Raw genomic sequence first — 24,728 nt, 5'->3', positions numbered from 1 at the left:
GAGCCTCCGCTCCACATAGAATGGCAGCCATTGGCGCCTCTGCCTCTTCCAGCCAGGCCGTTTTGGGCTCGCGAGTTGCTTGAGGCCCAGCAAGGGTAGGGATAAGCCAGGGACTGGGAATGATGGGTCCTGTGGTCTGACTGCCGTCCTCTTGGCTTCGGGATCGTCAGGCAGGGAAAAAAGTGCAAAATAATTGTTTCCCCGCACATTGAGGGTTGAATAGAGTCGGAGAGGCTTCTGAGCATAGGCAGAGTGCGGCTGAGGGAATGGCCTAGGTGAGCAAAGGGAAAGAAGGTCTGGGCTCCCCTCAGGGACCGGGCCCCTTCCCCAGGGGGAACGGGGTAGAGCTGTAAATCGGAATCCTCAGGCAAACATGTCTAGGAGGGGCAGGTGGCCTAGGTGCTCCGTGCTAAATTGGCAGAGAGTTTTATTTAGACCCCAAATATTCCTGTGGCAGGCCTTTATATAGACAGTAACCCTTTCCTTTTCCCCCCCAGCTCAATGTGTTGTACAAAGCCAGTCTGGCCAAGGAAAAGCCACTGGCAGAGGGGATGAAGGCTGTGCAAAGTTGCTTCAAAGGCTGGTTAAGAAAGGCAACTTCAGGCAGCAAATCGTGATTTAGCGCAAGGTGGGTGAAACAAGCTTTGCTCTTTCTTTTTATTTTTGGTCTAGGTGAGAAGAAAGGCAAATCAAATCACAAAAGGTGTATATAGCACACACGCAAACAAATGAAGTGAATATGAAATAATGGTGTGACTCCTATATCCCTTGGATTGCAGTTTGAAAATTTGCATAAAGGTCCCTTGTGGGAAGCCAATTTGTCCTTGTAACGTTGTGACAAAGGGAGAAAAACAACCCCCATTTCATCAAATGCACAAATGTCCTTGACCATAGTTTGGGTATATGCCGTTTGCAGATATTTTTATTTTATTTAAAAAGCCATTACTTAAAATTTGTAATTTCCTATTTGCTGTAAGGCTTCTGAACCAAAGGTTATGAAATAGTATAAAATTGAAGTTATGGCAAACATTTGCTTCTATAAAAGATATGGAAGGTTACACACACACAAACTTGCCTATACAGTACGTATATACACACATACAGCGGATAGTACACATTGAGTGAATAAACAATAAACTTGATATATGAAGAAGGAACCTAAAAGGATTACATATTTGTGCACCAGTGTATCATGCATGAGTCTTGGCTCCAGGGTTAATGATTTCTGTCTACTGAATGTATAGTCAGCTTTTGATGCTACTTAACAATTATTAATACATTTGTAAGTTACCTCTTTGGGCAGCCAATAAGAAAAGTTCCTATTAATCTTTCTGTATTCCAGGGCTGTAAATATATAGCATGCCATTGTCTCTGCAGCATAAGAACATTAGTTCATTTGGAAGGATGTTCATTTTAGAAAACTATGCATGGAATATATAAAGTACAATGCCTCATTTAAGTAATTTCTAAAACCCAGCTTGTTGCGGTTGTTTTCATATGAAGGAGAAGCAATACTAATGTTCAGGAAGTTCATCCATCATCAATGGGAGGACAAAAATGAACTTTGTATTTTTAATGAGCTGTTGTGGCCTTCTTATGCATTTTCCAGAGCTATGCTACAGCTTCCTCTTGCTTGCAAATAGTTTAGCCGCTTTTGAAGAAGATCCAGCTCTTCGGTGAGTTTAACAATGTTGGAAGCAAAGAGGCCAACCTGAAGGGTGACATACATTATTAAAAACTCAAGTTACAAAATAGTTGTTGCTACTACTATATATTTATACTATACTATATCTATAAATATACTATATTTATTATATATAAATCATCTTTTACACTTAAACTCCGTGTGTGTGTTCAACAATACAGGATTCAAATTCTTCACCAAGAGGATGTAACAAGAAGGATTTCTAGAAGTATGCTTTTAATCCAAATACTGCATCAGAAAATTAAAAGTTCTGCAGTTTGAAATTTCATAAGACAGAAAATCTACTTTAAAATATTTTCCACAATTGAGGATGCTGCTAGGCTTGTTCTGACTAATCAAAAATCCCCTTATCCCAAGCAAATACAAAAGAAAAAAAGGATAGTATTTCCTCTCCCACAAACATTTTTTGGGGGTGGGGGAATTGTTACACATAGAGCAGTTTCTATGGGGCTGTACGCCGCCCTGAGTCCTTCGGGAGAAGGGCGGTATAAAAATTTAAATAAATAAAATAATTGCTTAAGAAAAATCTTGCCAGGAAGTAGTATGAGGCAAGAGCAATGGTTTGCCCACAAACTCTTTGGAGCTTCAGTGTTTCAAATGGAATGGGCACTTTTACCATATCTCCAGTTCACCAGAATCAGAAGAGTAAGCAGTGTATAACCTTTAATAAATAATTTTCATATTCATCACGGCTGAACCAGAAATAAATTGGCTCCTCTGCTGAGCCAGTGGATAGCAGGAAAATATACATGTCTGGAACAGATTGTGGGTGGCACCAAGACATTGTGTGCAAGCGCAAGATGAGAACACAAAGGATTCCCGCAGCACAAGTCTGTCATTTTTTAACATTATGCAAGGTGTTTGAGGCCTTAGTGCATGTTTAGATTTTAATTGCTTTTGGCATACAAGTGAATGCGCTACAATTATTTAGGAACAATGCAAATTAATAGCATTGCCCATTTGAAAAATAATTTTCATTACTGTGCAATGTTTGGAACCGAGGCAGTAAAGATGAGGTGATGAACAGGCTTTTACAGACTCCATCAATATATATATATTATCAATATATATATATCCATATATATATATATATCCATATAACATCATATATGTTTTCTGAGGTTTTGTTCATCTCCAGAACAAAACGCTTAGCTGACGAACAACACCTAAAAACCGAACTACACACTCTCACAAACGTACTAACATCCAATGGATTCCAGAGAAATAAGATTACCAAACTAATCCAAAAAGAACCCCCCACTAAAATCCAAGACAGAGAACAAGAAAACGGCACAGCCCTCCTCCCATATATAAAAGGCACCACAGACAGAATCAGCAAGATCCTCCACAAACACAACATCAAGACAACATTCTGCACAAACCAAAAAATATCCACCATCTTAAGAAACCCCAAAGACAAAATTGAGTTAGAAAATCAAGGAGTATATGAAATCCCATGCACCGCCTGCCCCACCACATACATTGGACAAACCAACAGAAGAATAAGTGCACGCATTGAAGAACACAAGAACTCAGTCAAAAAAGAGGAACCAACTTCTTCCCTGGTCCAACACCTTAAAGCCACAGGACACGATATTGACTTTAAAAAGACCAGAACTATCGCCAAAACTGAACACTTTAACAACAGAATAATCAGAGAAGCCATCGAGATAGAAAAACGCCCACACAGCATGAACAAACGAGATGATACCTCCCGCCTACCAGCCATTTGGAAACCTGCCCTTATTGACAAACGTGTCCCTAACACGAGGAATGACACCAGACCCACACTCACGAGGTCCACACAGGATGTCACCACCACACATCCACCCAGAAAGCAGACCCAAACCCACACTGATCATGAAGCACGATTAAGGACCAGAAGCCAGACCGCAGCTGCAACATTAGCCATTTCAAACCCCTCCAATCCATACATGCAGCAGACTGACACCCACTATGAAGATGTAGCACGACCACGACCACGAAGCCGGACAACAGCTGTGCAGCTCACCAGCTCAAATCTGCCTGCAGCTCAGACTAATCTGAGCACAACCAAGCCCCCACCCAAACAGGACACACCCCAGCCAATCAGAGCACAAAAACCCCATCCAATCAGAGCACAGCCAAGCTCCCACCCAATCAGTTCAAACCCCCACTAGCAGTTAAAAAGGAAGAAACAGCTGCAGTCACACATTGCTCCCAGAAGCACGAAGCTGAAGCCTGAAGATGACAAATGAGACTTCGTCGAAACGTCGCCAAGACACTTCCAATTTTACGCGGGAGAAAACCCGAATAACCAAAGATCTATATATATATACACACACACAATTCAAAAGCTATATTTGGCAATTTATTATTTCAGCTGAGGCTTTTTTCTATTGGGTTTTTTTTTGTACCTGAACTTCTGGATTCCCCCGAAGATAACACCTTTTCCATAAACGTATTGAAGTCCCTGTATGTGATGGAAGCAGCAGCAAATCATTATGGTAAATGAAGCTGCCATTGGATTTGGCCTTCCAAGACCTTTCTTGTTCTCTAGAAGTCTCCAGTGCCTGAACACGATGAAAACACTTTTTGGAGAGGGTCCCATTTTTCCAAGGAAAAATGTGGGTTTGCAGACTGAGAGAGCCTTTCGAAAAAACATACAAGGTCCATTTTTCTGAAGAAGTATTTTCCATCTAGAGGAAAAAGGATGTAGAAAAATAATTGGCTATGAATCTAGCAAGCCAAATGTTAAAAAATAACACCTTAACGTTTATTAATACGCACCTTGTCACCATCTGTGAATAGGAAATTTTTGTTTAAAGTGCTTCCATTGCTGAAGTTGTTCCCATTGTACCAGGGGTTCCTGAATTGTGCTATCTGCCAGGGGTTGGACCTGAGTAGCCAGTTCCAAATGGTAGACAAATTTGTGTGCCCTACATTCTTGACAGGATAGCCTCCTTTTTGCAGGATTTCTAAGCAGAGATTTTCTTGCCAGCCATTGATAGGAGTGTAAATTTGATTGAGAAAACGATTCTGGATACAAAGAAAGAAAAACTAATTATTTCCAATATATGTTTCTCTCCCCCGTTTTCATAGATTTTAATATTCAAGGAACTAGGACAACAGTCTTAACTCCATTATTTTTCACAATTGCCAGTCTTGGCTCACCTGATTTTTTCGACTTCGTTCCCACTGGCAGTTGAATAGGAAAGTGCTAGAAAATGGGATGAAGCAGCAATCATATATGGCCATCAAGTAGGCCTCCGTAAATTCAAAAGATTGTGGAAATTGCTGCAGCAGTTGCCATATGGAATCCAGGAACAGGAAAAATATTGGTGACTAAAAAAAAAAAAAAAGGATTACAACAGATTAAAAGTGATGTGATTCCCCTCTCCTCTCCTCTAATCCTTATCCCTTTTTTGCATGTAACTTTTTTTCTGAAAAGAGGATGAATTAAAAAATGAATGCTTAATAGTGGATTTAACACCATGTTTTTTAAAGACAGAAAGTGCTATCCCTTCTTCCATTCTTTGGGTTCCTTGCAAATCCATTTCATTTATTTTCATTAGATTTTTATCCTTTTTGATTGATTGATTGAGTGATAAAATGCTGTAAAATCAGGCCAGAAATGTATTAACAAGGGAGATTAGAACAGCAAAAAGAAGCTACTCTGAAAAGCTAAAGAATCAGTCTCAACAAATGAACCAGGAAACGTGGAAAACTCTTAAAAATATCACCGGCTACAGCAAACCTTTCCAGGCTGAAGGAAATCAACAACTGGCAGATGACCTGAACGTGTTTTACTGCAGGTTTGAAAGGAAACTACAGCCACCTATCTCCACAACCCTCATCTCAGACACATCAACAACAGCCAAGCCTCCGACAACTGACCCCATCCCATTGGGTTCACAACCCCTAGTGATCACAGAAAATGAAGTGCAAGACCTATTTCACAGACAAAAGCCAGGAAAAGCTCCAGGCCCAGACAAGATAACTTGCTTAAAAGTCTGTACTGAACAATTGGTCTCCATCTTCACCCGAATCTTCAATAAATCATTAGAGATATGCTATGTTCCTTCTTGCTTCAAATGCTCTACTATCATCCCAGTGCCAAAGAAGCCCACCATCAAGGAACTGAATGACTACAGACCAGTTGCTCTAACATCTATAGTCATGAAAACCTTTGAAAGGCTAGTGATGTCCCACTTAAAAACTATCATAGATCCGCTGTTAGATCCCTTGCAATTTGCATACTGAGCAAATAGATCAACAGATGATGCTGTTAATATGGCTCTGCACTACATCCTACAACATTGTGAATCTCCAAAGACCTACGCAAGGGTTCTCTTTGTAGACTTTAGTTCAGTTTTTAATGCCATCATTCCAGACACTCTTCTAATTAAGCTAAATCAGCTACAGGTACCTGAACATACTTGTAAGTGGCTCATAAGCTTCCTAACAAACAGGAAACAGCAAGTGAAGCTAAGCAGAATCACATCAGATACCTATACAATTAGCACAGGGTTCCCCCAAGGGTGTGCTCCACTTCTCTATACCAATGGCTGCATCTCTAACGATCCATCTGTTAAATTACTGAAGTTCGCAGATGACACAACAGTGATTGGTCTCATTCGAGACAATGATGAATCCGCATACAGACGGGAGGTTGAACAACCAGCGTCTTGGTGCGACTGGAACAATCTGGAACTGAACACACTCAAAACCATAGAAATGGTGGTAGACTTTAGAACAGTGATAGTCAACCTGGTTTCTACCGCCCACTAATGGGCATTCCAGCTTTCATGGTGGGCGGTAGAGGTTTTGTCCAATACTGAAGCACTTTCCTTTTTTTTTTATTTAATTGACTTTAAAAAATTTTCATTGAATTATTTAAAAACATTTTCATTAGGTTTTCATAGGACCGGGGTACCTACGAGACCGCCTCCTGCCGCTGATAGCCTCCCAATGACCGGTGCGCTCCCACAGAGCGGGCCTCCTCCGGGTGCCGTCGACCAAGCAATGCAGGTTGGCGGCCCCCAGGGGGAGGGCCTTCTCTGTGGCAGCACCGGCTCTGTGGAACGAGCTTCCTCCAGGGTTACGGCAACTCCCAGACCTCCGGACCTTCAGACGTGAACTGAAGACTATTATTTCAACGAGCTGGACTAGCCTAAGAATAAAATATTTTAGTTAATTTTAATGGGTTTTAACCGGTTTTTACTGTTTTAGTTATTTGGCGATTGAAATATTTTGTTTTAATTGGGTTTTAAATTGCTTATTTATTATTGTTATATTTTAATATGCCTGTGAACCGCCCTGAGTCCTAAGGGAGATGGTGCGGTATAAAAGTATAAAAATAAATAAATAAATAAATAAATAAAATTCCCTGTGACAATTTAAATTTCTGAAAATATACTATTTGTATTGCCCGCACATAAGTTTAGTTCACGTTACGTAAGTGAAACTAAATGGCGCTATAGTGCGACCGCAAACAAAAGAGCCTCATCCCAGAATAGCTCATGCATCTCCCCCCACACCACCCAGCTGTAACAGACAACCAGAGCTAGTATCCGGCACCCCCCCAACCCAATCCACGATGCACGAGAGGCATGCACAGACGATACACGGCGCATTACTGTGGAACCGGTGGGCGGTTAGAAAATTTTACTACTAACAGAGATACAAAAGTGGGCGGTAGGTATAAAAAGGTTGACTACCCCTGCTTTAGAAGAACCCTTCCATACTTCCGTCTCTTACAGTACTAGACAACACAGTATCAACAATAGAGACCTTCAAATTTTTAGGTTCTACCATATCGCAAGATTTAAAATGGACGGCTAACATCAAAAATGTCATCAAAAAAGCATAACAAAGAATGTTCTTTCTGTGCCAACTCAGAAAGCTCAAACTGCCCAAGGAGCTGCTGATCCAGTTCTACAGAGGAATGACTGAGTCTGTCATCTGCACCTCTATAACTGTCTGGTTTGGTTCTGCATGTTGTGGTCCATCAGCAGCCTACGGAGCCGGCAATGGAGTTGGACAGCGATGAGATTGAGGTGAGGCCAAGGCCATCGGGAAGTGAGATGCGGACTTCAGAGTCTCCAGAGACTGATAGTAGTGAGGCAGAGGAACAGGAGGAGCCTGTTCCTAATGCACACATGAGAAGAGCTGCCAGAAGGCAAGAGCAGTTCAAGCAGAGAGGACGACTCTGGAGTAGGACCAAGAGATGATTGGCCCCTCGCATAAGGCTTAAAACAGACCAGCACCGGCGTTCCAGCTTTGCCGGAAAACAACGTTGTAGCTGCATCTTCTGTTTCGTATACATTTTTATTTTTGTGGCTTCTGGACGTTTGCCAGGAAGAGCCTTTGGCAGTTTGCCTAATTGGACTAAGGTTTGTGAGATAACTGAGGAATTTGTGTTGGGAGGCATTTCTTTTACTTTGAGTTGAACGACGCTGGAAATGAAGTAATTCCCAGGTTTTCGAATAAAGTTTGTTTTTTCATGGACTAAGTTACTACTACCTACTTGGGCCTGGGTCATAACAGTTTGTTTTCCGGCCCACGAGGAGAAGTATCAACAGTATTCCCACATCGAAGATCCGCTTCCGCTCCAGACAGTGTTGCCTGTAGAATCTTTCTCTGCCGTTCAGAAACCAGTGGATTTACAGGATCATATACGGGAAGTGCAGCAGCATGATGCTTACATGGAGCAATGGAGGGAAGAGGTAGGGCCTGCCTCTCCATAGATGTTTCATGATGAATTTCTGCGATACTGAGACAGGCTGTATGTGCCGGTAGGGCCACTTCGGGGACTTATCTTGTCGCAGTGCCATGATAATCCTGCGGCTAGGCACTTCAGCCTCTTTAAGACACTGAATCTAGTTTCCCATGCTTTTTGGTGGCCTTGCTTGCGACACGATGTCCAAGCTTATGTCACGTTCTGTGTTCGCTGCTGACAGGCCAAGTCGGCAATGGGAGCCCCTCCAGGGCTACTCCAGCCATTGCCTACACCAGAGAAACCCTGGGGTGCCATTTCCATGGACTTCTTGACAGATTTGCCTCCGTCTAGTGGATTCACAACCGTGTTCGTGGTGGTGGACATGCTGACAAAATGGTGCATTTCATTCCATGTCGTGGGTTACCGACGGCTCACACCAGCGCTTGCATGTTTATCCAACACATTTTCTGGCTCCACAGCCTACCAGATAGGGTCATATCAGACCGAGGGGCTCAATTTACTGCCCAGTTTTGGAAAGGGCTGATGACGGCCTTGGATGTAAAGATCTGCCTGTCATCGGTACATCATCCGGAAACTGACAGCGGGACTGAGAAAGCTATTGGCATTCTGGAGCAATCCCTGCGCTGCTTCGTGAACCAGCAACAAGACAATTGGTCGGATTATTTGGCAGTAGCAGAGCTTGTGTTCAACAACTCGCAACACACCTCCACGCAAACAACCCCTTTCCTGGCTAATGTCAGATATCACCCTCGGTTCTTTCCCCTCACACAACTCTTCTCCCTGGTACCGGCAGCTAATGATTTTCTGTCTGAATTGCAGGCCGTCCATCAGTTGGTGCGATGGTATCTAGAGAAAGCCAAGGAGGATTATAAAAGAGTCGCGGACCGATCTCGACCGGTGACTCCGCCATTGGCTGTGGGGGATCGAGTCTGGTTGTCCACCAAGCATCTTCTATCTGACAGGCCGGTCAGGAAGCTAGACCACAAATACCTTGGTCCGTTTCCTGTTGAGGCAATTAGTAACCTGGTGGCCTATCGCCTGACCTTGCCATGCTCAATGTGTGCCCACCCAGTGTTCCATAGATCCCTCCTTGTCCCGCCTGTCCACTCCGCCAACTTGACCATCCCCAACCAGCACCACATGATGGAGATGAACCATCCGATTACAAGGTTGCCAGCATGGAAGTGATATGGGCCTGAGGACTTCATCTGGGAGGATGCAACCTCCGTGCATGCACCTGCCTTAGTGAAAGCCTTCCATGATCAATTCCCGTCCCAGCCACATCCGGATCGTCAGCCCCGGGGGAAGGGCCCTGCGGTGAGGGATAGTGTTGTGGTCCGTCAGCAGCCTACGGAGCTGGTATAAGTCAGACAGCAATGAGGCTGAGTTGAGGCCAGGCCATCGGGAAGTGAGGTGCGGACTCCAGAGCTTCCAGAGACTGATAGTAGTGAGGCAGAGGAACAGGAGGAGCCTAATGCACGCATGAGAAGAGCTGCCAGAAGGCAAGAGCAGCTCAAGCAGAGAGGACAACTCGGGAGTAGGGCCAAGAGATGATTGGCCCCTCCCATAAGCCTTAAAACAGACCAGCACCGGTGTTTCAGCTTTGCTGGAAAACAACGTTGCTTCGTCTTCTGCTTCATATACATCTTTGTTTTTGTGGCTTCTGGATGTTTGCCAGGAAGAGCCTTTGGCAGTTTGCCTAATTGGACTAAGGTTTGTGAGATAACTGAGGAATTTGTGTTGGGAGGCATTTGTTTTACTTTGAGTTGAATGACGCTGGGAATGAAGTAATTCCCAGCTATTTGAATAAAATTTGTTTTTCCACAGACTAAGTTTATTACTACCTACTTGGGCCTGGGTCATAACACTGCAACCCAACAAGACAGACACAGACTTCAGAGGATAATTAGAACTGCAGAAAAAACAATGGCTACCAACCTGCCTTCCATTGAAGACCTGTATACTGCATGAGTGAAAAAGAGGGCTGAGAAAATATTTACAGACCCCTCACATCCTGTACATAAACTGTTTCAACTCCTACCCTCAAAATGATGCTATAGAACACTGCACACCAGAACAACTAGACACAAGAACAGTTTTTCCCCGAACGCCATCACTCTGCTGAACAAATTATTCCCTTAACACTGTCAAACTATTTACTAAATCTGCACTACTATTAATCTTCTAATCATTCCCATCACCCATCTCCTTCCACTTATGACTGTATGACTATAACTGTTGCTTGTATCCTCACGATTTATATTGATATTGTTTCCTGATTGCTTATTTGTACCCTATGACTATCATTAAGTGTTGTACCTTAGAATTCTTGATGAACATATCTTTTATGTACACTGAGAGCATATGCACCAAGACAAATTCCTTGTGTGTCCAATCACACTTGGCCAATAAAAATTCTATTCTATTCTATTCCGCTGAAGGCTGATTTCATACCTGATATTCCTTACTCCTATTTTTCCTACACCACTAGACCTGTGAGGTGGGTAGGACAGAGAGAGGGTGACTGCCTAAAGTCACTCAGCTGGCTTTCATGCCTAAGAAAGGCCTAGAACTCAGTTTCCTGGTTTCTAGGCCAGCACTTCAACCACTACACCAAAATAAATCTCATTTTATTTTACATATACACTTTTTATTTCAAATAGCCTAAAGGCACCGTTTCATCCTAGCTCATAAAACAAACTGACCTCATCCTGGTCATTTTTCTGGAGTACATTGAGCCGCTGCAGGAAAGGATGGCCAGCTGCTACCCATTCTTTCTGGATCAGACTCTGGAATCCATGTATAGTCCTCATATAGGGATCTGAAAGCACTTGCACTAGGGAAGCCAGCAAACAATTCAAATCTCTGTCATCTGATTCTGGGAGGAAATGGAACAGATTAAAAAGAGTTTGTGAGCCATGGTATTTTTGCATAATTATTAATATGCAGAGAAATGGATTTACTTACTAGAAATAGCAAGGAAGACAAAATTATAATATTCACAAAGATGCAATAGGAAACATACCATAGATTCTGTTTAAAAGCTTATGGATAAACAGAAATAATATAGTGAAATATGATGTTCTTCATGTGGGATTTTGGCACTGTTTCCAAATCAATATCGTGACCATGGGAAAGGGTTAGTTTCCTGTCAATAGGATTTCCCATTAAAGCCTTATCTCCTTGGTTTTAATCCCCTTGCACTGGGCTTTGTAGCTAGTGACCTGTTTCGTTTTTGTTTTTAACTTTACTATAAGCCTGGGGGGTGGAGGTTGGTCAGCTGATTTGAATATTTTTTGTTGTAGATTAACTTTGACTATAGTCATCCAACTATCATCCTATTTGTAAGAGGAATCAAACAGGGATGGGAAGTGTGTTTTCTCAAAAGTAGGCAGTTCTGTTTACCTATATTGCAACAGTGCACTGGGAAAAGACACCCCCCCCCAAAAAAAAGTTAGGTTGTGTTTATGAATAGATGCTGCATAACAGATTGTGGATAGCAAAGAGTGATAAATTAACTGAAATCAGGAAAGCCTTGCAGCTTTCATAGAAGACAAAGAATTACTCTGGTCCTTCGAGATTTCTGTCTAGCTCCCATATTGACACATGCCTGATATAAACACTAATGAAAATCTGGAACAGCATGGATTTTTTGGTTATCTTCAATAAATTGTAGCTTGATTTATGAAATGATGGTTTATTGTGTGCACCCATACATTACAGTTTGCAAACAATGGTCAAACAATTTTCAAGCAATTATTTGAAAATGGAATTAAGGACCAAGGAACTTACTTTACCTTGCAGTACAATTGATCGACTCCTCTCTGTTAGCAGAAGAGTCACTTCACTGGCTTTCTTCAAGCATAACCTAGACAAGGAAGGTAGCATTTCTCAAGATGTTGAGAGCAAAAAGTATAAGTCTCATGTAGCCTTTCCTGTTTTTCTAATTGTCCTGTCTTTCTGAAGAATACACTGTGTGGCAGTTTCTTTTATATAGTGAATAACTAGTCATATTTAATATAAATCATTTGAAAGGTTTTCATATCTCCATGCTAACATTGGGCTTTTAAAAAATGATGTAAAAACGGCAGCATTGTGAATCAAACATTAGGTTCTTCCCTGCAGTCTCTTCATAGCAGATCTTTGGCGAATCTAAAATTACCTCTCAACTAAAATCAGCCTTTAAAACACAAGATGAATTAATTAAGATTCATCTTGCAAGAACTAATTCTCAAATCATAAGGAAGCTAGAAGTCATTTTGTAAACGATCTTCTACATTTTCAAAAGAGACAGGCCTTATTTCATTAAAAGAGAGCAAAAAACAGAACCAGAGCTTTCCCACCATAATTTCCATGTATGTATAGGCAGTTGCATTTGAAAATAGTTGAATTACTTGAATTAATGTCTTAATTAACCTGTTTCTTAATCAATCAGTGATTGAAAGAGTTAATCATGGGATAACTAGTTCCAGTCCAGGCAGCTATCATAGAAGTCTGAGACCTCTTACCGTACATGATCCAGCCACCGTGTATTTTCCAGACTTGAGAGCCATTTCTCATCAGATGGGGCAACTGATGTATCTGGGAGAAGCAAGAAGTATCAATGAAGTTAAATTTGATACCAGCGTTTTGTGAAAGTAGGGATATTTTACATCTTTTTATAATAGAAGGCTCATTAAAAGCCTAGGAATAGAATCCTAGGCTTCCAAACCCAATGAATCAGCTGTATCATAAATCTAAAAATAAAACCAATAAAGTAAAAAAGGGATAAAAGGGAAATTGCAATGAAATGAAGAGCCAGATCTTGACAGCAGAAAGGGGCCCTCCAGTTCTTGGGGGTGGAGGGTGGACACTGCTGGAGAGAAGTTGCCCTTCTAACTTACTTCTGAGAGAACATTTTTTATTTGAAGAAACCTGGAGCACTTCAACCCTGTAGGATTAAATCAGCTGGGCGGATGTTATGGGAAATTCCTCAGGCCCTATGCTATGCATTATTTTGCTAAGTTTAAAGTATTTCACATAGATTTTAAAATATGTTAACATGCTTGGAGTAATTTTACTGACATTTTGTAGAATATTCTCACAAATTAGGTGAGAATTGAAGCTAAGAATAGCTTTCTTAAGGCCATGCGTTGTATTTGAACCAATGATTTCCTGATCTTTAACTCTTATCCACATAGGTATTTCTGGATTTCTTAGCGATTGAATTGAATTTCTGACTTCATTTAAGTGTGTTTATGTTTAAATTAATATAGCCAAGTGGGAGTTTTGTCTCTAGCATTCGACCTGTTTTTGATGTTCAAACCTATCTGGTTGCTTATGCCATTTTCTTGCTGACAAAATTGCTTAATGATCTGATGTTAGTAGAGCACTTGTCATCTCGTATCTTTTATTCACTTATACAGGCATTCTGATATAATTAATGATTGGGTTGAGAGATCTCTTGGTCTGTCCTTGCTAGTGCTAAAATATGCGTGTGGCACACTTCTTAGAAGGAGAGTTGTCTTCTAATTCTGCTTACCAGTCAGGCAGAGGCTCAGGTTCCACAGTTTGGAGTAAGACTGATGGATCTCGGAAAGGCTGGGAAGATCAGCAGTTGCTTCTACAATTACACACTGAGAATGTCCAGCAAACAATAGTGTTTCTATTGCCCTTCAGAGAGAAATAGGAAGGGTGAAGGTACTACTCCAGGAAATGAGACTTTTAAAAAAAAGTAGTCTAAGGTACTGCACAATTTTGACACTGCAAAAATTTAATAGCTTTTTGAGCTTTGGCTGTGTGAAAATGCAACTCTGTAAAGCTGCTGAGATTATATCATTCTGGATCCTTTGTGTCTGCAGTTCATGAATGGTTCCCATGTAAAAGATGGAATGGAATTCAGTTCCATATTGAATTGCAAGCCTGGCCCCTCTCAGCTTCCCCCCCCCAAGACCTAGCCAAGATTAACGAAGTGATACATTAGGACCAGGACAGACTTTCTGAGCTATAGAAGTAATAATTTCTCCATGTTTTTGCTGATGTCCTGACCCCCTATCCCCCCTCCCCTCAAACTGTCCCACAGTCTTTGGTAATCCACCCATGGGCATCATTCATCCCACCCCTCCCAGTCATCCCTGTCTTTCAACCAATTGGTTTCTCAAGAGCAGAAAATTCCATGTCTTACTGTTAGCTATGAGTTTCTCTCGTTGGCGTATACCTTATATCTTCCTTCTCTGGATCTGAGTTAGTGTGGAAGTTAGCTGCTCTAAGAAGATCACTGCCTCTCGGGTGATGCCAGCACAACCTCTGGTCATAATAACAGAGGGGAAAAACTTGAGTTCTAAGCCAGATTTTTCTGATCTTCACACTCAGACTTCCCTCTTTTTCTTCTAAATGGTATTACATTTTTTAGGCAGGTATTCCAACATGAAAACATTTCCTCTTTCATGCTTACAGACTGGGTTTGCATATGATGCTAAATGCAGGTTTAAAAAGCACAACTCTTAATTTTCATAGAACGTGCTATGCTCTTAGAAATAAATCCTGTTGTGGTTTAATTTTAGCATGATTCACACAATATACTAAGTGAGTTTCCTCATTATACTGAATCACTGGTAGTCATACCTGGCTCCATTTTAACCTAATCTTTCAGGTTGTGGGAACTTGGAAGCATGCTATATTCAGCCTTTGTGAGGAATAAATGTCCCCTCCCATTGCTCCTCTGTTTGCAGCTTAACAGAAAGGCTCCCTCCCTCATTTGCCCTCTTGTTCTTGTGTGTGGCACAGCACAGTCTAATCACTGTTTTATACTCAACTGGTATTCGTCTTTCATTGAAATGCACAAAGGCTCTTTTCAGCTCATTGTCCAGAAATCGACTGGGGACCCACAAGTATTTGGGAAGGCTGTTAAAACGAAACAAACACATTTGAAATCAAACTTTACAAAGTACTTCTCTGCAACCTGGTACCCTTTAGTTACACTCCACCATCCCCAGCTAGTATGGGCAGGGTAGGACTTAGTCTAACACATCTGGAAGGAATGTGGTTGCCAAATATAGATTTTTAATGTATGTGTTCGGAAAGGACAATCTAATATTTACTGCTCCACCTTTATGTGGTTAATTCCATGCCTGATTCTTGGTGCAGCAAGACAGCTTCAAATATTAATTTATTAGAACCTCCCTGCATACTTTTAAAATACCTGAGGTTTAAGAAGATTCTACTAAAAAAAGACAAACACGTTAACTGGCTACACAGCACAAACACTAACTAGCTTTTCACCATTGCTGCAAGAGCTTCCAGATGTAGGCTCCTTGGCTTAAGCCTTAAGCGACAGAAGGACTCGGTTCCAACTTCTCTCTCCCATTCATCCTGGCTTCACACCTTTCCATTGTTACTTCTCCATCAGTGCATCTGCCCTCAATGCAACATTTGCCATTGGTGGGCAAGCGTCTCCCATTCTCCTGAAAATGATATTTACCTGGTAGACATATCGAAGCGCTCATTGACTGGGCTGACTCGCCAGCCAGCTGCACCGAGCCGCTTCAGCTCCTTCTCCCAGTCACAGAGAGTCTCAAAAAGCTCTACTGAGAATTCTTTCTGCAGCTGTATGTCCTGTCTGGCCAGGCAACTGTTCTCTACAACACAGAGGTCAATGTGTTGAGATGCGTATTTCAATAAAATCTCCCTGTTTCTTTGATGTTGCAAGTGCTCCATTGCTGGAGGTTTTCAATAAAAGATTGGATGACAGTTTATCTGAGATCGCATAGAGACTCCTGCCTGGGGCAGGATGTTGGACTTGAAGACCTCCAAGGCCTCTTTCCAACCTTATGACTCTAGGGTTCTACGTCTACTTACCCAAATTCTTCAGAGTTAAGTATTCATAGCAGGCATCCCTGCCACTGTTTTCCTGAGCTTGTGCAATGGCCATTGTCACCTGGAAAGTAAAGTTATGGAAGAGCAAGGTCATCTAGCTGGCTTCCTGTCTAAGGCGGGACTAGAAATTTCTGTTGTGCCACTCATCTGTGGCATCCAGGCCAAGGGTAAAAGAAGTAATCTGTTTTTTTAAAAAGAGAAGGCTTCTCTGCCTTTAAGGAGAAGTTAATAAAGTATGCGAAAGAATGAGGCCAATGATTCTCGTATCTAAAATATTATTTACCCCAATGAGAAGAATTAGTGTGTGCCATCTTGCATTTTCCAGTGCCAGAATTAGGAAGGGGGAAAGAATTGCATATTTTCTTAATTGCAGAAAAGGCGGGTCATACAAATATTTGATTTCTGAAAGCAGCAGAGAATATTTTTTGGCAGAAGGACTGTGTTTAGACTCGCCATTTACTAGATTCTTTCTGCTGAATTCACCTCCATAACTTACCCGGAAGGCCTGAGGTTCTAAACCATTTTCGTGGAATTGAAACCTTAGCACCCGGAAATCTCGGCAGTAGATGATCAGTTCCTCAGGAATGAACTTCAGTGTAGATGTGCTTGTCAGCACCTTGGCTTTTGTGAAACTATTCACTGGGGTGAGAACAGAAGTTATGTTATTAGGAGGAGGAAGGCTGCTGTGAGGGAAAGACTGATTATTAGAACAACCAATAGCAGTGTCAATTCACAGAGCAGTAACACAACCGTTTCCTGCCTTGCGCAGTTTACAAGTCTAAAACTGGATGAAGTTACACCCCTGATTCTGTCTCTGTTCTTCAGAAGAACAAAAGAAAAATATTCCATGGAAAATATTAACAGATTTGAAGAGGTATTTCAAGATGAACAATATTCTCATGAATATATCTCTGTGAAATGGAAAAGAAGCATTGATTGATTTCTTGCACCTTGAGCAAAATTATCTAAGAACAAAATAGTTGGCTATTATAAACCCAAAGATTAAATAGGCGTTTTTCCTCTAAACCTACCAGCCACCAGTTTTCCAATACATGGAAGGGCCACTTCATAGTCACTGCACATAAACAGACAGCAAGAGTCATTCTAGAAGGAAAAGAAAGAACTTTTAATTGGTTTTTCATATTTCTGATCTCTTCCCTGAATCACAGTTTCGGCAGAAGCCACTTACATACAGAATCTCTCCTTGTCACAGGTACACCCACAACACTAGGTTTCACCACTTTTCCTTGTCACAAGAGATAATGGTCAGGATTCTTTATTGTTTTAAAAGAACTGAACCATCTCATAGTGGAATTACTGGGACGGGGATGAGGAGAGATGATTTGTTGGAGGGACTAGTGTTCTTTTCTCTTTCTCACTGGATTTCCACTGAATCTAGAATGGAAATGTAACTCAAACCCAGGAAATAGTCCTTCTGTGAAGGCAGGCTTAAAATTCTGTGACTGAGCAGGAACCAAGAATTCTTGCGTTCTATGTTGCTTTTCTGAGTCCTGTGCCTGCACAACTTCCGAACCATCTTTTCCTCCTACCTCTCCATTCTTGTTCCTCACTTGCTGCTCTCTGCTTTTAGGCAAAGCCTGAATTGCTATTAATGAATCAATCACCAAACCCACCTCGTTGTTTGGAGAGGAATCTGGTAAGAAGGCCACTCTTAGATTAGTACAGTAAAGTGTGCCAGGAATATGGCCTTCTCCATCTCGGGAAGAACTGCTTTTTTTAACATGGCCTGCTGCTTCTTGGATATATTCACCTGAAATAAACAGTAACAGTTGAAGGACAACCACAAAGGTTTTGTCTTTCATTTTTAAGTGCCACTTAATGGGATATATGAAGGTAATATGTGAAGTACTTAATGAGTTACATGCATTAAGTATATAATAACATAATAACATAGTTGGAAGGGACCTTGGAGGTCTTCTAGTCCAACCCCCTGCCCAGGCAGGAAACTCTACACCATTTCAGACAAATGGCTATCCAACATTTTCTTAAAAATTTCCAGTGTTGGAGAATTCACAACTTCTGCAGGCAAGTTGTTCCACTTATTGATTGTTCTAACTGTCAGTTAGATATATAATGAAGGATCATGTATTTTATATATAAGAAATAATGTAGCAGAGTGACTTCAAGTGAACCATTCATAACCCTTCATATCCTCCTTGCAGTAAAAAGTTTGACTCCATTTTTAATAGTATTTCTAGCTCTGCTTTTTCCTCTCCATGCAATCTCAGCATGCTTGAGAAATGTAGCCCAAGACTGACATCCATGTGCATGCATGCCCATATTGGCCCATTTTCCCCACTACCTGCAATGCACTGGAGAGTATGGTAATTTCCATTCCTCTTTATGCTCATGTGGGGGGACTTTGGACTCCTGGGCTGCAGAGAAAGAAATGAAGATAGTCACCAGAGCAGCACAAATTGTGTTTCCTAGAAGCAAAGATCTTTAATTTGAACTAGTAAAACATATTCTTAAAGTAATACCCAAGCGGAGATAAAAAAGACAACACTTGTTGTCTTGTCAGTGCTAGTGAAAAAAGAGACAAGGGATTATTTTGCATATTATTTTCATAATTTTAGGGTGGGGGGTGTTGCACAAGATATTGGCAGTTTACAGGACTGTACTCTACTACACTACACCAAAGTTTCAAGGCCAAGTATAATTTAAGAGATCAGTAAATCACCTTGCAAAATATTTTCTCCCCTACCTTCTCTGACAGTGCTAGTAAAATCAAGCACGTGTCTGTCCTACCATTTCTTTTACGTTCTAAAGTTTAGATTGACAGTTGTCAATCTAAAATAAAAAGCAAACTCAGAGAGCACCACGGACCCCTCATAGCTACAAATGTTCTCGATTCATAAACTTTAGATTGATTATATATTCCTGTATCCTTGGCTCCAGTGATTGTTACAGCATTTGAACTGGCTGACTTCTGTCATGCATACTTTGCCTCAGTTTGGAAAACATTGCTTGATTATGCAAAAAAGGTCAGAAGGGAAAGAGAAAGAGAATGCATGTAATAGTAAGAAAGAACAGACCTTTCTTGGAAAAATAAAGACAACTAAAGCAGAAAAATATACATTAACTATTAATTAGACAAAATGTCAAGCATATTGAAACAAGCACTTTAGAATCACAGAATTTAACCTGTTTTATTTGGCCTTATTACTCTCCCTGGCTGTTCTAAAGAAACTGCCTGAGATCAGCCGCCTGGTCATAGCAGAAACCCTGGAATGAAGCACTTGGGCCAAGAGGCTGGGTTTCCTAGCTACCAGCTCAAAAGCCAAAGAAGCATTAAAGCCAGGCGGCAGGATTTTTTAAAAAACATTCCAAATGTTTGTGAATCATTAACGGGAATGTTGCCCTGCTGAAACGATCCATGGCCAAGTACATAACGTACAGAAAACAAACACCCATTTCTAAAATTATTACTGCTTTAAACAAAAAGGGAGACCAGTGCTTTGAATCAATTTAAGGGTTTGGACCCGGAACTCCTGCAGATCTTTACACAAAATAATTGTGGAAATTGCAGCAGTATTCTAAATCTTCTAAAAGAACACAAAAACAGTTGGCTGCATTGAGATTATTTTCCAAGGTAATGCCATGGATATCCAGTCATTACACCTAACTTTATTGTTTTTCCATCCCTTCTTACTAACATATTTATTTACAAGTGATGCTGTCCATCCATTCTGCTGTGCAAGAGAACACATTGATGTTAGTGGTTGCCTTGTCTTTGATAATAGTGTGGTTTAAAAAGGGAGTTTAAAAATCCAAGTTTTTCCTGGTGGCAGGGATACAGTTAGCACCCCAATTATTTCAATACACATTATTTTTGAAGAACTGGATAACACAGGTGCCACTTTGAAACATTTTTACATTTGCACAAAATATAGAATTAACTTCCCCATATGCATACCACTACCACCAGGTGTAATAACTGTATAATTTACCCATTGCGTAATTAGTTAGACCCTCGCAGCAGACCTCACACATCACCCTCTTCACACTAGAAGGATCTTGCAGAGTAATTAATCCTCTGCTGCATTTGAGAATATTACAGTAGAAAACCCAGAAGATATATTCATAGCCATATTCCCCCTCCTCCCCCAGTTTCCCCAAACCGCTGGCAAAAAAAGTTACTCAACCTTCATTCACACATCAAAACAACAGGTAGATTCAATACTTACCCCTGTATCCGGAAGAGGGTGTTTAATTTTAAAAGAATTCTTGGATATAGAAAGCATTGTAGTGTCTTTTTGTGCCCCATAAAAAAGGGGGTGAGTCTATTCTTGAGTGCAGTGGGAGAAATACAGGAAGAAGGGAAAGAAGTCCCTGTCCTAAATCCCCCCTCTGATTAGCCTTGAATCTGAAATGCAGGCAAGGGCTGGGGGTGGCAGGGTAGGGGTCTTGGTGATCAGATGCCTCCCAAGTCTCTCTTTCCTACGAGGCAAGATAACTGAAGCAGCTCTTCTGCATATGCCGAAGTCTTCCTTGGAGAGGGCAGAAGCAGAGAGAACGGATCAATTTTAATCAGAGTCCTTTCTGAAAAATAAAATGTTGCTGCTGTTTGGAGGGGACATCTGGAAAAGCTGGCCAGCAGCTGTGCGTGTAGGAGGGTTACTAGCTACTGCAAGGCGCGGCTTTTGGCTTTTCCTTGGAGGCCTCCCTCTCCCCCCCTCCCCTTGCTGCAATGGGCCCTTTTGGAAATGAGCAGCCGCAGGAGGGCCATTCAATCCTCCAGTCCTCTCTGTGAAACTGACACCTTCCTCCTTCTGTGGAATAAGCAGGGCGGGTGAAACTGACGCCCAGGCAATGGCTGTATGCTGCATGCAGCTGCCAGCAACAGCTCCCCTTCCCTGGAAGCTGCTTTTTTTCACAGGGCGCTCACTCTGCTTTTCTAGGATGGTGTCTTGTTGCCAAGCTGCTTTAGTCAACACAAATCCAGAGACCTGGATTTGCAGTTGACAGGCTAACGAGCAGGATCCTGTAATAAAAAATATATATCACACATTAGTTCTCTTTGCAAGTAAGTGGTATGAATGTATGGTTTATGCAAGGACAGGCAGAGTCCTCTGTTTAAATTTCCAGAAGGAAATTCCCTCTCAACAAAGGGCAAACTTGGCAATCATTTTGGAAAGAGCTAGAGTGTTGAAGAATTGAAGGTAGAAATCATAAATTAGTTGTGATAACAGAGGATGTAAAGTAACCCACATATGTAGTGGAAGCTAGTGCTTTTTTAACATTATTTATTTATTTATTTATTTATTTATTATTTAAACTTATATACCGCCCTATCTCCCAAAGGACTCAGGGCGGTTTACAGGCATATAAAAACATCAATATACAAATTAAAATAATCATTAAAAGACTTATTCTAATGCCAATAATTAATAATACCAATTAATAAAAATAGAAATATAAATATTAAAATCAATTTAAAACCCCTCTAAATTTAAAAATCTAAGCCAGTCCTGCACAGATGAATAAATGAGTCTTGAGCTCGCGACGGAAGGTTCGAAGATCTGGAAGTTGACGGAGTCCTGGGGGGAGTTCGTTCCAGAGGGCGGGAGGCCCCCACAGAGAAGGCCCTTCCCCTGGGCGTCGCCAGGCGACACTGCCTAGCTGACGGCACCCTGAGGAGTCTCTGTGAGAGCGCACGGGTCGGTGAGAGGTATCTGGTCGCAGTAGGCGGTCCCGTAGATAACCCGGCCCTATGCCATGGAGCGCTTTAAAGGTGGTCACCAAAACCTTGAAGCGCACCCGGAAGGCCACAGGTAGCCAGTGCAGCCTGCGAGGATGGGTGTTATGCGGAGCCACGAGGGCTCCATCTATCACCCGCGCAGCCGCATTCTGAACTAACTGTAGCCTCCGGATGCCCTTCAAGGGAAGCCCCATGTAGAGAGCGTTGCAGTAATCCAGGCGAGACGTCACGAGAGCGTGAGTGACCGTGCATAGGGCCTCCCGGTCCAGAAAGGGGCGCAACTGGCGCACCAGGCAAACCTGGTAGAACGCTCTCCTGGAGACGGCCGTCAAATGATCTTCTAGAGACAGCCGTTCATCCAGGAGGACGCACCCTCTCCATCGGGGCCAATGACTCGCCACCGATGGTCAGCCGCGGATTTAGCTGACTGTACCGGGATGCCGGCATCCACAGCCACTCTGTCTTGGAGGGATTGAGCTTGAGCCTGTTTCTCCCCATCCAGACCCGTACGGCCTCCAGACACCGGGACAGCACTTGATAACCGTTGGGGTGGTCCGGTGTGGAAAAGTACAGCTGGGTGTCATCCGCATACAGCTGGTACCTCACACCGAACCCACTGATGATCTCACCCAGCGGCTTCATGTAGATGTTGAACAGAAGGGGCGAGAGGATCGATCCCTGCGGCACCCCACAAGTGAGGCGCCTCGGGGCCGACCTCTGCCCCCCTGTCAACACCGACTGCGACCGGTCGGAGAGATAGGAGGAGAACCACCGGTAAACGGTGCCTCCCACTCCCAATCCCTCCAACCGGCGCAGCAGGATACCATGGTCGATGGTATCAAAAGCCGCTGAGAGGTCTAATAGGACCAGGGCAGAGGAACAACCCCTATCCCTGGCCCTCCAGAGATCATCCACCAACGCGACCAAAGCCGTCTCCGTGCTGTAACCGGGCCGGAAACCGGACTGGAACGGGTCTAGATAGACAGTTTCATCCAGGTGCAAGGGAAACTGATATGCCACCATATTTCTACAACCTTCGCCGCGGAGGGTTGGAGACCGGACGATAATTACCTAAAACAGCCGGGTCCAGGGAAGGCTTCTTGAGGAGGGGCCTCACCACCGCCTCTTTCAAGGCGGCCGGAAAGACACCCTCCACCAAGGAAGCGCTCGTAATCGCCTGGAGCCAGCCTCGTGTCACCTCCTGCGTGGCCAGCACCAACCAGGAGGGCACGGGTCCAGTAAACATGTGGTGGCATTCAGCCTCCTAACAGCCTGTCCATGTCCTCGGAGCGACAGGGTCAAACTCATCCCATAAAATGTCACCAAGACCACCCTCAGCCGTCTCACCCGTATCACGCAATCTTGGTCCAAACCATCCCGAAGCTGAGCGATTTTATCGTATAGATAACCGTTAAACTCCTCAGCACGTCCCTGCAGCGGGTCATCCCGCTCCCCTGGTGTAGGAGGGAGCGGGTCACCAAACAGGGCGGCTGGGCGGTTATCTGCCGATGCAATGAGGAGGAGGCGTAGCTACGCCTCGCTTCCCTCAATGCCACTAGGTAAGTCCTAGTATAGGACTTCACTAGTGTCCGATCAGCTTCTGAACGGCTGGACCTCCAGGAACTCTCTAGGCGTCTTCTCCGGCGTTTCATCCCTCTCAGCTCCTCGGAGAACCAAGGAGCCGGTTGGGACCTGCGCCGGGTCAGAGGCCGCAAAGGCATGACACGGTCTAAGGCCCCCGCCGCGGCCCGTTCCCAGGCCGCAACAAGTTCCTCAGCCGAGCCGTGAGCCAGACCCTCAGGAAACGGCCCAAGCTCCGTCCGGAACCCATCAGGGTCCATCAGGCGCCTGGGGCGGAACCAACGTGTCGGCTCCGCCTCCCTGCGGTGGTGAATGGCGGTCAGAAAGTCTAAGCGAAGAAGAGAGTGATCTGACCATGACAAAGGTTCGATGACTATTTCCTTTAAGTCCAGATCTCTCGACCACTGACCAGAGACAAAAATCAGGTCCAGAGTGCCACCCCCAATGTGAGTAGGGCCATCAACTACTTGGGTCAGGTCCAAGGCCGTCATGGAAGCCATGAACTCCCGAGCTGCCGTCGATGACGAGCCGGACGATGGCAAGTTAAAATCCCCCATGACTAAAAGTCTGGGGGTTTCAACTGCCACCCCGCCAGCACCTCCAGGAGCTCGGGCAGGGCAGCTGTCACGCAGCAAGGAGCCAGGTGCGTGATCAGCAAACCCATCTGGCACCTATGACCCCATCTCACAAAGAGGATTCGCACCCGCAATCTGAGGTACAGTGGTCTCCTCGGCTCTAGACTCTCTCTAATCACAACCGCCACCCCCACCCCTACCCTGAGCCCTCGGCTGATGGAATGCACGGAAACCCGCGGGCACATCTCCACAAGGCACACCCCTTCCGTGCCCAGCCAGGTTTCCGTAACGCCTATAAGGTCCGCAGCGCCCCTGGATAAGGTCATATATTAGGGGGGCCTTATTAACTACGGACCGTGCGTTGCATAACATCAGCCGCAGGCCCAGGCTCTGGGGGTCTTGGCCATCCGGGGAACGGGAAAAGGACGAGGGATCGGGGCGCGCGACCGCTTGCAAACATCGGGCGCGCCCCAACGATATGATCCCCTTCCGCCATATCTGCCCCTCCCACTTACCGTGGAAATCGGGCCACCCTCACCAACAGGAACGCAATCTCCCCCCCTAACCTCC

General features: G+C 43.4%; 1 protein-coding gene across 2 annotated transcripts; it reads right to left on the bottom strand.

The window, feature by feature from the left end:
* Window positions 1-894: 894 nt before the first annotated feature.
* MTMR11 (myotubularin related protein 11) lies at window positions 895-21,055 on the bottom strand. 2 transcript variants are annotated; one of them, XM_058159840.1, is made up of 17 exons: window positions 20,985-21,055; window positions 18,604-18,678; window positions 17,915-18,051; window positions 17,312-17,384; window positions 16,777-16,919; window positions 16,263-16,341; window positions 15,886-16,042; window positions 15,221-15,308; window positions 14,623-14,711; window positions 13,948-14,078; window positions 12,935-13,007; window positions 12,224-12,294; window positions 11,132-11,304; window positions 4,859-5,029; window positions 4,475-4,723; window positions 4,102-4,383; window positions 895-1,711 (listed from the first exon to the last, which is right to left on the bottom strand). In XM_058159840.1, exons 1-17 carry the CDS (start codon window positions 21,028-21,030, stop codon window positions 1,595-1,597), a joined length of 2,154 nt encoding a protein of 717 aa, XP_058015823.1. In that variant the 5' UTR covers window positions 21,031-21,055; the 3' UTR covers window positions 895-1,594. The 2 variants fall into 2 exon arrangements, with proteins under 2 accessions (XP_058015823.1, XP_058015822.1); XM_058159839.1 differs by lacking the exon at window positions 20,985-21,055 and adding an exon at window positions 20,489-20,974 and having other exon boundaries at window positions 18,604-18,676.
* Between the last annotated feature and the right edge of the window lie 3,673 nt (window positions 21,056-24,728).

This window comes from Ahaetulla prasina, chromosome 17 (assembly GCF_028640845.1).
Source record: "Ahaetulla prasina isolate Xishuangbanna chromosome 17, ASM2864084v1, whole genome shotgun sequence".
Lineage (NCBI taxonomy): Eukaryota > Metazoa > Chordata > Lepidosauria > Squamata > Colubridae > Ahaetulla > Ahaetulla prasina.
The sequence above is the reverse complement of the archived record's forward strand: the minus strand, read 5'-3'. Positions and strand labels throughout refer to the sequence as shown.